Source organism: Ranitomeya variabilis, chromosome 1 (assembly GCF_051348905.1).
Source record: "Ranitomeya variabilis isolate aRanVar5 chromosome 1, aRanVar5.hap1, whole genome shotgun sequence".
NCBI lineage: Eukaryota > Metazoa > Chordata > Amphibia > Anura > Dendrobatidae > Ranitomeya > Ranitomeya variabilis.
In genome coordinates, this window is record NC_135232.1 from 107,826,343 (window position 1) to 107,838,631 (window position 12,289).

The following is a 12,289-nucleotide window of genomic DNA, read 5'->3' on the forward strand; positions in this document are numbered from 1 at the left end:
TAATAGAGACCCCCCATCTTTGGTAGTGGGTGAGGGAGAGTAACATGGGCCTGTGTGCTTCATATGCCAGGGCTGGATGAAGGTGTTTCCACAGTAAAGATACTTCTTTTATCACCGGAATCTGACTTTCTTATTGATACAAAACGCTATAATTTTTACTGTGTATAACAGATATAAAATAATTTATCTTCCAATATAAAAATCCCCTCACTGATCAGAAGAGTAGAGCCCCCATAGCGCTTTCCTCCATGCCTGCTTCTGGTACTGATGCTCCGCTTAGATTGTTGCCTCCTTAAGGGTTGCAAACAACTTCCTTATAAGGTAAGATGGGAAGATGCCGCTTTAAGAAAAGAACACGAGATTCCGTTATGACATCACAATTAACCATCACTTCTTATCCCGGTGTTTTCCCTGCTGTTGTCACTTTGACATTCCGGTGTCATTGCTGTTGGTGTGATAAGCTACATAGCTAGTCATTTACTAACTGCGCTTTGATTTGCTTGAAATGTCTGGGATTCCTCCAGACAGACATCAGGTGTTAGCACTACTCCTGGGCATCCTTACCACCTATGCCCCTGACATTGTGCTACCACTGCCCGATGGCGTCCTCAGCTTCACTTACCGGCTGGTTATGGAGCTAATGAGAGACTGCCTGACCAAATACCACCAAGGTCGAATAAGCCAAGAATATCTTGAGCATTTACAACAAAACATCTGGACATTAGTACAACAGGCAAGTAGCAGACGAATCATTTCACAATAATAATAATGGAATATAAGTTTATCCTGCACCAAATACTCAGATAGAATATCCGAGGAGCGTAAATAGGGCGCACAGGCTACATGACAAGTCATAGGGGGGATCTAAAGGATTCATAGAATTAGAGGTGGGAAGGTTGTGGACGCTGGGGGAGGGGGAATTGGATGGGTTAATCCTTTATGGACCACAGAATTATTTTGCTCACTTTCTTTCAATAGCCATAACTTTATTATCTCTCCATTGACAAGGACTTGTTTATTGCGGGCTGAATTGCAGCTTTCAATGGCTCCATCCTATTTACCATACATTGTATTGAAACAAGTGGGAAAAACTCCAGCCATATGTCTTATTTCCATACTTTGAGTATGGAGGGAGGACGTGGAGATGTAAAGGTTTACAGGCGACCGGTTCCCTCGGCAGCTGTCATGTAGCACTTGTAGAGAAACATGGTGACATAAATGGCCTCCTCCATTCTGCACTTTTCTCATGATTTTCATTTCTTGTTTTTTCCCATCTCTATAGGCTGAAGAAAAATCCCAAAGTGGAAAATTGGCCTTTTTTAAACAACTGGCCCAAAATGTCCTGCTTGTACTGGAGTATCTGGCCTACTCACTGAAGCGCCTGGTAAGGATCCATGATCTTCTACATCTCATGTCCTTGTTGTCTGATCTTCTCCAGATCACCAGTCATATAGCAGGAGCTCAGATTTATGATGGTAGAGGCCTCCCTGTCCGCCCCGGTCAGACACAGGATACTTTATGGCGGCCTCATCCTCTGTGATGACAGCCTGTACTCAGCGGTGCAGAGTTTGTATGTCTACGTCTTTCTCGCTCGATCATCACACTCTTCCTCCTGGTAAATGCTGCAGTTCTGATAGAAGTTATTAAAGAACAGTTGTAGATATAAATCCGTTATATTAATGTGGATTTACTGGGGGGAGCGGCCGTGAATAGTCCGTCCTATACTGAAATTATCAAATAAATCCAGGTTTAGTCCTTCCTGCTTTATTTATACGGTAATTTAGTGTTTGAGAAATGTTATATTAATTGTATATATTTCATCCATCAGGAAACATCAGACGGTGACTCCAAAGAGGGGCAAAACCTAAATATTGCTGACCCCGATACCAGTGAGTCGGGGCTAAACTCTGATCTGACAGAAGGTAAGCCGATCATATTTTACATACAAATATCAAGTTATAGAGAAGAGCAGAGAATATGTGGATTTATTCTTCATCCTCTGTATGAGGCCGGTGACGGCTCCTGAACCCCTTATAGACTACGAGGGGGCTCACGTAATTCTGCTTCTCTCCTCTGTGGTCTTCTCAGCTCCCAAATGTACAAAGAGGCTCATAGGTCCCCAATCATGTCATCGTTCGGGATTCAAGTAGATCCTAAGCAATATCAATCTGTGTGCCTCAAAATACACAAATAAATAAGAGAAACCTGCATTGTCTGGAAGTGTGGGGATCAAGACGCGCATTTCCTGTAGGAGTCTTCCACATCCACTTAATGACGACAAAGTGGACCTTCTTCAATATCCCCTGGAAGAAGCCTACACAAAACTTCTTCAATAGTCCTTGGAAGAAGCCTATGCGAAACACGTGTCGGAGTCTTGCTCTCCTTCCTCCCAGACAGAACACATTTCTCTTATTTGTCTTGTTTATTTTGAGGCCTATAGATTGTTCCTGTGTCTTCTAAATTCTAGAAAGACACAAACTTGTACAAATACGATTATGAATATGTTTTGATGTGATTTTGATGACCTGTTCTTGGTATGAAAAGGTGGGGAAGCATTCTCTACGTCTTACATTCTGTTTTTATACTTTTATCATGAATTATTCTAATTAATCAAATAAAACTTGTTACATTTTTATATTTGGCTTTTTGCTTTCTTTTCTTTTGGTTATTAAGTTCTGATATAGACTAATACATGACATCTCTTCATTATTTTATCATTACTTTAGAAATAACTCTGCTGGCAAATGCTGATAGTGGAATATGTGAGACACCAGAGATCAGCCACGAATCTGCCAGTGTAAGTATCAGAGGGACGTCTGTATCATCAGAGGACGGGGTGTGAATTACACGTCCCATACTATACCTCATATGATAATGGGATATCTCTGTTCGCCATGTAGATCGGACCTATTATGTGTGATGACGGCATTATTATTCCTGCCTTCCCTGTGTGATGCCCCTTATCCCCAGTGCCGGCTCCAGGTTTTCATGGGCCCTGGCGCAAGAGTCCCAGTGGGCCGCTTTAACACATACCACAATTCAGAATGCACGGATACGGCAGAGAAATATAGGAATAGTACAATGCCAAAGATTTCACATACTGTACTTCTTACATTACATGAGTGATATCTATTGTACATTCTACATTAGCTCAGAAACCAGACAGTATAATCCTCTATACAGAATAATGAGCCCCATATATTGCTCCAAACAGAATAATGAGCCCCATATATTGCCCCATACAGTATAATGGCCCCATATAGTGCTCCATACAGTATAATTGGCACCACATAGTCCTCTATACAGAATAATGAGCCCCATATATTGCTCCAAACAGAATAATGAGCCCAATATTATGCTCCATACAGAATAATGAGCCTCATAGAATGCTCCATACAGTATAATGGGCACCACAGAGTGCTCCATACAGAATGAACCGCATATGTTGCTCCATACGGAATTGACCCCATATAATGCTCCATACAGTATAGTGAGCCACATATAATTCTCCATACAGTATATGATGGGCCCCATCTATTGCTCCATATATAATGGGCCTCATATAATGCTCCATACAGTATATGATCGACCCCATACAGTATACGGAGTCCCATATATTGCTCCATACAGAATGGGCCCCATATAATACTCCTTACAGAATGGGTCCCATATAATGCTCCAAAAATAATTGTCCCCATAAGATGCTCCATGTATAATGGGCTCCATATAATGCTCCATATATAATTGGCCATATAAAATGCTCCATATATATAAAATGCTCCATATATAATTAGTCCTATAAGATGCTTCATATATTGGCCCCATATACTGCTCCATATTAAATTGGCCCCATATAATGCTCCCTATAGAATTGGCTTCATAATATGCTCCCTATATTATTGGCCCCATAAGATACTCCATATAGAATTAGCCCCATATAATGCTCCATATATGAGCCCCTTCTGATGGTCCCCATATATTACTCCAAATATATAAAAAAAAAAAATAAAAAAAAATGAAATACTCACCTCTCGTTGCTTGACGCTGCTCTGCTCTGGACTCCTCACCATCGATGTCTTCCTGCTCTCTGTACTGCGACTGCTCAGGCAGAGGGCGCGCACTGGTGATGTCATCGCGCCCTCTGACCTGAACGTCACAGTCAGAGGATGGAAGACGCTGCAGCACTGGAAATGGGGGAGGTAAGTATCGCAACTTAGTGCCGTGGCCTGAAGCAGGCGGGGGTCCACTCGCCGTCGGGACACTGGTGCGCTAGTGCCGGCCCCCGCGAGTGGGCCCCCTGCCTGTTCAGGGCCCCGGCACTTGCCCGGGTGCTGACGCCGGCCCTGCTTATCCCCCCCCCGGCAGTAATGATTCATGTGTATAGGGGGTATCTCCTATAATAGGGTCTGTGGAGGGTCCGGCTTGTATCACGTCCCTACTTCTGCTGCAGTGTAATCAGCGGGGACGTGATATAGAAGGAGACATTCCTGCATCTTGAGCTTATATCTTCCTTGATTACCAACGTCCAAAACAGATAAAGCTGGCACTTCCAAATACAATGTAAGAACCACTGGTCACCCCAAAGGGGTAACTAACATGAAGAGATCCAAACTAACATTAAATTAAGGCTTTTATTGGAAAACTTTCATAAAATGCATAGAATGCCCAAGCACCCTAACATAAGGTGGAGGCTAAGTGCAATACATCATAAGATTATATCAATTGCAAGGCGCCCCCGGAAGAAGCCTGGTGCGAAACGTGCGTTGGGGTGAGGTGGACCGCTGTGCTATCTTTGCAGGTAGATATTATTATAGTATCTGATTATGTACATTGACACAGTTTGTGTATTAGGAGCATGCTTGGGCAGCTAAGATGTACTGAAAGGAATTTGTTATTGTGATACCACTACCTTGCAATTGATATAATCTTATGATGTATTGCACTTAGCCTCCACCTTATGTTAGGGTGCTCGGGCATTCTATGCATTTTATGAAAGTTTTCCAATAAAAGCCTTAATTTAACGTTAGTTTGGATCTCTTCATGTTAGTTACCCCTTTGGGGTGACCAGTGGTGCTTATATCTTCCTGCAGTTTCTATGTCCTAAAGTAATTTTTTATTCCTTTTTAGGCCTTGATCGGATCATTGAACCCGGAGAGAAATCCTTGTAAGAGCGACTATAAACCCATCAAACTGATCAGCAGTGGAGCCTTTGGGTGAGCTTTACTTTGGTATAATATTTATTTCTCAGGGCTCCTTATAACAATGCCTCTGTCTCTGCGTCCTGCCCGTGCAATGTTCCCATAGAGAAATGATGAGTCCACATCACTGTCCACATCTGTCTGTCACTATCCAGGTCAGTTAGGATGCTGTGTGGATGAGGACCCCCATAGCGATCATTTATGGAGTATTATTTTATGTATTTCTGGATTTCTAGTGATGGCTGAACATCTAGTATTAATCATTAGTACAGGAGATCACTTAATGAGGTCTACAAACAGTTAGTAAGAATTCATAATAAATCATGGATTTTCTTCCTTTCCAGGGCCGTCCACTTAGTTCGCCATAAAGACACAGACCAGATATGTGCTGTGAAGAAAATTGACAAGGAGAACCTGAAAAATATAAAGGCGCTTGAATTGGTCTTTCTGGAGAGGGACATCTCAACATTCGCGGATTGTCCCTTTGTGGCCTCCATGTTCTGCTCCTTTCCTACCAAACTTCATCTGTGTATGGTCATGGAGTATGTACCAGGTAGGAAACTTCCATAGTATCTATATCCAGCCCACGTCTGCTGAATCCTAGCATCTATATATGCCCATAATGTGCCCACATGGATGGTTACATGTCCACTCTGCATTTACTACGCGTTATTTGTTACTAAGAAGCCTGAAAAACCATTGATCTCTCTGGAAGTCCCCCTGTATGTCATCACTGAGCACGGCAGCAGCTTCCACTATTAGTCCGGTTCACTATGTAATTTCGCCGGAATTTTCTGGAGAGTTTCAAATATGTACATTTTTGGAAAGGCTATGGTATAAGCAATAAGAAAAACAATGTTTCCATTTGCCCCGAGTCCTAAGTGGCCGCCATCTTGGATTTTACAAAATGGCTGATTTACATCGATTTTCGTTAATATCTCAGCTTGTAAGTAACGTAAAACTTAAATTTTGACAGCTAAACATACATTTTGAGTACTAAGAAATGCAGTGGTATCCAAATAAATACTCTATATACGACTACAAATTGTATCGGTTTATATTTGAACAAATTTTCGAACTCGAAAAGCAGAGAGTTAATGTTTTTAACTTTTGAACAACCAGAGTGTCTTTACATATCGCCACCATCACTGTCATCATCAGTTTCATATTTGGTCTGAGTGTCCTCGTCATTCATACACTCGCTGTCACACTGACAAAGATCGGTACAGGATAAGTTATTTTATATATATGGAGAAAAGGAAGATCTGTCTCAAACAGTTTTTATAGATGAGAACTTCACAGAGAAGTAAATGAGAGGCTTGTAGATGAGACCCGGCGTGGTCTCTTTGTATAGGGTCACTGTGTAGTATACAGTATACGCTCTACATCACACAGTATATCTCTATATAGGCCATCCTGTCCCAATGTCTCCGCTTATCTCCCATTCACCCTCATCATGTGTAATTTACACTGTAACAAACCCTAACCTGTTATATTTGCTTTCTCCCACAGGAGGAGACTGTGGCAGTCTTATAAATCACAGGGGTCCTTTACCCCTCCCCTTGGCACGACTGTACATTGCTGAAACCATTCTTGCTGTGGAATATCTGCACAGCTTTGGTGTGGTGCACAGAGACCTGAAGCCTGACAAGTAAGTGCCCCCTGTAGTAAAATAAAGGGGAAGAGTTTGTTATACAGTCTATGGGTTATTACTTGGGGCTGACACCATCTTTTCTTTCACAGTATCCTGATAACATCAACAGGACATATTAAGGTCACCGATTTTGGGCTTTCAAAACTCGGCCTCATGAGACCGACATCAGACATCTACAAGGCCCCAACTAAGGACATCACCCACGAGTTCCTTGATGGCGAGGTCGGCTTTACTGACAAGATCTTGTACTTTACAGATCTCATCTCTTTCTCTGATAATTTCTCTATAAAACGTTAACATTCATGTTATTTGTCGCAATAATGTTTATTGATCATCATCTCATTCTTCTGTTGGTTTCCAGGCTTTTGGCACCCCTAAATACATGGCCCCAGAAGTTATCCTAGGGAAAGGCTATGGAAGGCCTGTTGACTGGTGGTCAGTAGGGATCATCCTGTATAATTTTTTCTTTGCAATTACACCATTTCGAGGGGCTTCCAAAAGAGAGATAGTACGCAGTGTCCTTGAGGGTAAGTAAAATAATCTGAGTGTTATTTGGCTTCATTGGTTCTGTGGTTTAGTTTCTAGCTTTAATAAGGAATTTTTTAAATGAAAATAAATGAAGAAATTTTATTTCCTGTAATCTTTGCTTTTTATATAACAGATGACATAATTTGGAAACATCATAACTACTCTGCTCCACCCTATGCTCGTCGCCTGATCACTGAGCTACTTCGGAAGAATCCAGCATATAGACTTGGGACAGGTAATATTATAATAGTATTATGACTTATTACACTTCTGTAACCAGACAAATGGTCGTGTCCATGAGGTTCAGCACTGAGGTTCTGTATTCTACCTACATGTCCAATCTCCATTCTTCATGCTATGACTTTCAGTACATTTCCTTCATGTTGGCTCTGTTACCTCTTCAGTTCATGCTAACATAAACTGTACAGATACGGAGCAGTTTCTCTGACAGTGACTGTATCAATTTCTTTCTTGTCTTGCTTTTCCAGAAGGAGCAAATGAGATCAAAGTTCATCCATTTCTACGTGTTTTGGACTTCAACAAACTTCTAAGTCAGAAACCCATGTTTGTGCCTGATCTAAAGTCAGATGAGGACACACGCTACTTTATCAGTAAGTAAAATGAGACGTCATCTACAAAAAACTGCTGTGTGTCCTGTCTTTTATTTTATGTGAAAGTCAGTTCACATCAATATTAGTGATAACATGATGACAGTCTGACTAGGTAATATACTAATAGTTTCTGATAACACTTGTACTTTGTAGTTGGTCGTAGCAGACAAAAACATATGAATTCAGATGAGGGGGACACAACTGAGGACAATGACTGGCCAGAAATGAAAAACTTTGTATCATCTTACCAAAGGTTTTCTAAAGTAAGTATGTAGCCAATAAAATATCTAACAAATAAATATAATCAGAGAAAAGCTAAAAAATATATCAATTTTATATTTCTCTGTGTGTTTTAGCTACATATCACCAATACCGGGATCATGACCAATGTAGAGCCTTCTTCACCTCCACAGTGTTCCAAAGAGAACCATGAAAACCACTCAGACATGTGAGTAGATTATTATTGTGAGATTTAGTTCTGATATATGTACACAACTAAATACAAGACACAAGTAACACAAATATCTGGCTTGTGTTAACTCTGCAATAAGAGCTGGTCATTTCGTCAGCTCACAATATTTACAGGCCAATATTACTAGTTGGGGTCCTGAGAAGGGTATCTCCTCCATGTTGTCCAAATTGGCCTTACAGACAGGTGTTCTTCCCTTTTGTATTGATTTTATTTGTAATTTACTTGTCTTTCTTCTATCAAAAAGGCAGAAGGAATCTTCCCCTTCCAAAACTATTGGAGACAATGAAGAGCCTATGTCAGCTCAAGGGCTTTCCTCAGAGAACAGCAAGAAACACTCAGACATGTGAGTAGATTATTAATATGAGATTTAGTTCTGACATATGTACACAGTCAAATACAAGACACGAGTAACAAATTTAAATTCAGAATCCACCACAACTTCATTGCTGACCTCTGTAGGTCTAGCTTGTGTAAACTCTGCAATAAGAGCTGATCATTTCAACCAGCCATTCGATTTCAGCTCATTACAGGCCAATATTATTAGTTGGGGTCCTGAGAAGGGTATCTCCTCCATGTTGTTCTAATTCACCTTACAGACAGGTGTTCTTCTCTTTTGTATTGATTTTATTTGCAATGTACTTGTCTTTCTTCTACCAAAAGGCAGAAGGAATCTTCTCCTTCCAAAACTATTGGAGACAATGAAGAGCCAATGTCAGCTCCAGGGCTTTCCCCAGAGAACAGCAAGAAACACTCAGACATGTGAGTAGAATATTATTATTATGAGATTTAGTTCTGATATATGTTCAGAACCAAATACAAGACAAAAATCTAAATCCAGCATCCACCACCCTGTGATTGCTGATGTTTGTGGGTCTGACTTTTGGTAACTCTGCAGTAACAGCTGATCATTATGACCAGCGATTCATTTCCAGCTCATTACAGGCCAATATTGCTAGTTAGACTCCATTCTTGCTGGTAGAAGGCGGTGTGAGCAGGGTATCCCCTCCATGTTGTCCCAATTGGCTTTCAGACAGTTGTTCTTCCATTTTTTTATTGTTTATACTTGTAATTTACTTGTCTTTCTTCTACCATACAGGCAGAAAGAATTGTCTTCTTGCAATACTAATGGAGACAATCAGTGTTTCAGTGCTAAAACCAGCGAGTCCTCCTCGCCCTCATTGTCAGGTATGTACAGATTTATAGGCCGTCCAATCATAGCCTATTATCCAAAATTATAAGGAGAATCAGCACATGAAGGCTCCAATACTTATTTTATTCCTGTTGCTCCTCTGAGTATTCTGGTTTTGAGTTATGGACTTTTTTATGGTCTTTACCTAGAGGGCGGTGCTCTCAGGATCCTCTGGGGCGTGTCTTCAGGTTGCTCTGCAATATTAAGCTGTGAGCCACGCCCCCATTGTAAAGACCATAAAAGTTAGCACTAAATAAAAAGGCCCATATCTCTACACCCGTGTAGCGGATTTTAACAAGAAAAATATCAGAATACTCAGGGAAGCGCTGACAAAAAGTAAGAGTGAATCTGAGACACCTTTGATCTGGTGATGAGTCCACTCTAAAGTTACATTTTAGTTTTATCCTACTTATTATATAATAACACTGAGGCTTGCTAATGATAATGATAAGAAGGGGACATGGTTCCTTTGGGAGACACCACATGGCGGCACACAGAAAAGCTGCATATTAATCAGTTTGCATAACGCTATAAAGATACAAAGCTAATCTTCTATGACTTCATAATCAATATTTTTTCTGCCTTTTCATTAGAATCTCCAGTTCAGAGAAATAGAAAATCATTTTTAAAACTGAGAAAACAACAAAAAACAGAGAAAGTAGAAGAAGGGGAAAGAAGGCGAGGTAAGTGTGGCAATAAGGCCCATGTTGTATGATATCAGTGAGAAGAATTCATGTGGAGCAGATGTTATCTGTCAGTGGTGGGATTGTCACATGTATGATGACTGACGTCAGTGGTGGGATTGTCACATGTGTGATGACTGACGTCAGTGGTGGGATTGTCACATGTGTGATGACTGACGTCAGTGGTGGGATTGTCACATGTATGATGACTGACGTTAGTGGTGGGATTGTCACATGTATGATGACTGACGTCAGTGGTGGGATTGTCACACGTATGATGACTGACGTCAGCGGTGGGATTGTCACATGTATGATGACTGACGTCAGTGGTGGGATTATCACATGTATGATGACTGACGTCAGTGGTGGGATTGTCACATGTATGATGACTGACGTCAGTGGTGGGATTGTCACATGTATGATGACTGACGTCAGTGGTAGGATTGTCACGTGTGATGACTGACGTCAGTGGTGGGATTGTCACATGTATGATAACTGACGTCAGTGGTGGGATTGTCACATGTGTGATGACTGACGTCAGTGGTGGGATTGTCACATGTATGATGACTGACGTCAGTGGTGGGATTATCACATGTATGATGACTGACGTCAGTGGTGGGATTGTCACATGTATGATGACTGACGTCAGTGGTGGGATTATCACATGTATGATAACTGACGTCAGTGGTGGGATTGTCACATGTGTGATGACTGACGTCAGTGGTAGGATTGTCACATGTATGATAACTGACGTCAGTGGTGGGATTGTCACATGTATGATGACTGATGTCAGTGGTGGGATTGTCACATGTATGATGACTGATGTCAGTGGTGGGATTGTCACATGTGTGATGACTGGTGTCAGTGGTGGGATTGTCACATGTATGATGACTGACGTCAATGATTGTCACACGTGTGATGACTGATAATGATCCTGCAACTCTTTATGAAGAAGATTCCTCTACCATTCTGTCTCAGTGACACCACAGTAGTACCCTCTGATATGGAGCCCCATTCTTTACATTACTTTTGCATCTTTTCTCATAGGTTCTATCTTCCGCCGGATGATATCATCCTGCCGGCGTGGATTATCCAGGGCTGTTCGCGCTGTCAGAGAAAGCTGCATTTTTGCACCTTGTCAGCATGGCAGCTATAACATCTCTACAACAGAAATCCCCCACATCTAGCGCCCTGAAGACACTACAGCACGTCCACCATCAATGCTGTACCTGTGTGGAAGGACATGTACCATCTACCTGTGGCCTCCTGACCAGCATCAACATCTGCAAAAGTTGAAGGCTCCTCCAGGAACATGTCCTCATCCTTCCATGCTATTTTTAATTAATCTAAATAAATAAACATTTAAAACCGATTAATATCTTTCCTAATTATTACTGACATTTATGGTATATCGATACTTTACATCATGTTCAGCATAGCACACAGAAGGAGCAAGGAAACCCCTATGAGTATGATTATAAAAACGCTTTATATTTTAAACCAGAAGTACAAATAATAATAATGACTACATGATATGAGAAATAGTGACAAGGTAGCTGCTAACCAAGAGAGCAGGGAGTATAACAGACAATACACAGAGTGACAGCAGGTCACATTATAGAGAGTGAAAATAAAGCCCCTAACACTTATAAGTGCTAATCGCAAAATTAGAATATCATCAAATAGTTAATTTATTTCAGTTCGTCAATACAAAAAGTGAAACTCATATATTATATAGAGTCATTTCCAACAGAGTGATTTATTTCACGTGTTTACTTCTGTTAATGTTGATGATTATTGCTTACCGCCAATGAAAACCCAAAAGTCATTATCTCAGTACGGTAAATTAGAATTAACAAAAACACCTACAAAGGCTTCCTAAGCGTTTATAAAGGTCCCTTAGTCTGTTTCAGTAGGCTCCACAATCATGGGGAAGACTGCTGACCTGACAGAT

At 41.0% G+C, this 12,289-nt stretch overlaps 1 protein-coding gene across 1 annotated transcript; it reads left to right on the top strand.

The window, feature by feature from the left end:
* The first annotated feature begins 446 nt into the window (after positions 1–446).
* On the top strand, positions 447–11,707 carry LOC143793756 (microtubule-associated serine/threonine-protein kinase 4-like). Its single transcript, XM_077280754.1, has 18 exons — positions 447–733; positions 1,283–1,384; positions 1,829–1,922; positions 2,727–2,797; positions 5,128–5,213; positions 5,543–5,751; positions 6,711–6,849; positions 6,942–7,074; positions 7,214–7,379; positions 7,514–7,615; positions 7,869–7,991; positions 8,145–8,254; positions 8,348–8,439; positions 8,708–8,806; positions 9,124–9,222; positions 9,560–9,648; positions 10,246–10,335; positions 11,383–11,707. The coding sequence occupies exons 1-18, from the start codon at positions 506–508 to the stop codon at positions 11,520–11,522; spliced, it is 2,172 nt and encodes a 723-aa protein (XP_077136869.1). The 5' UTR covers positions 447–505; the 3' UTR covers positions 11,523–11,707.
* Positions 11,708–12,289: the final 582 nt, after the last annotated feature.

What these genes read in the sequence shown, in the direction of transcription:
- LOC143793756 (XM_077280754.1), top strand. Translation starts at nt 506, where the DNA reads ATGTCTGGGATTCCTCCAGACAGACATCAGGTGTTAGCACTACTCCTG. An exon ending in AGCATATAGACTTGGGACAG is followed by an intron (nt 7,616 to 7,868) that starts GTAATATTATAA and finishes TTGCTTTTCCAG; the next exon opens with AAGGAGCAAATGAGATCAAA. An exon ending in AGAAGGGGAAAGAAGGCGAG is followed by an intron (nt 10,336 to 11,382) that starts GTAAGTGTGGCA and finishes CTTTTCTCATAG; the next exon opens with GTTCTATCTTCCGCCGGATG.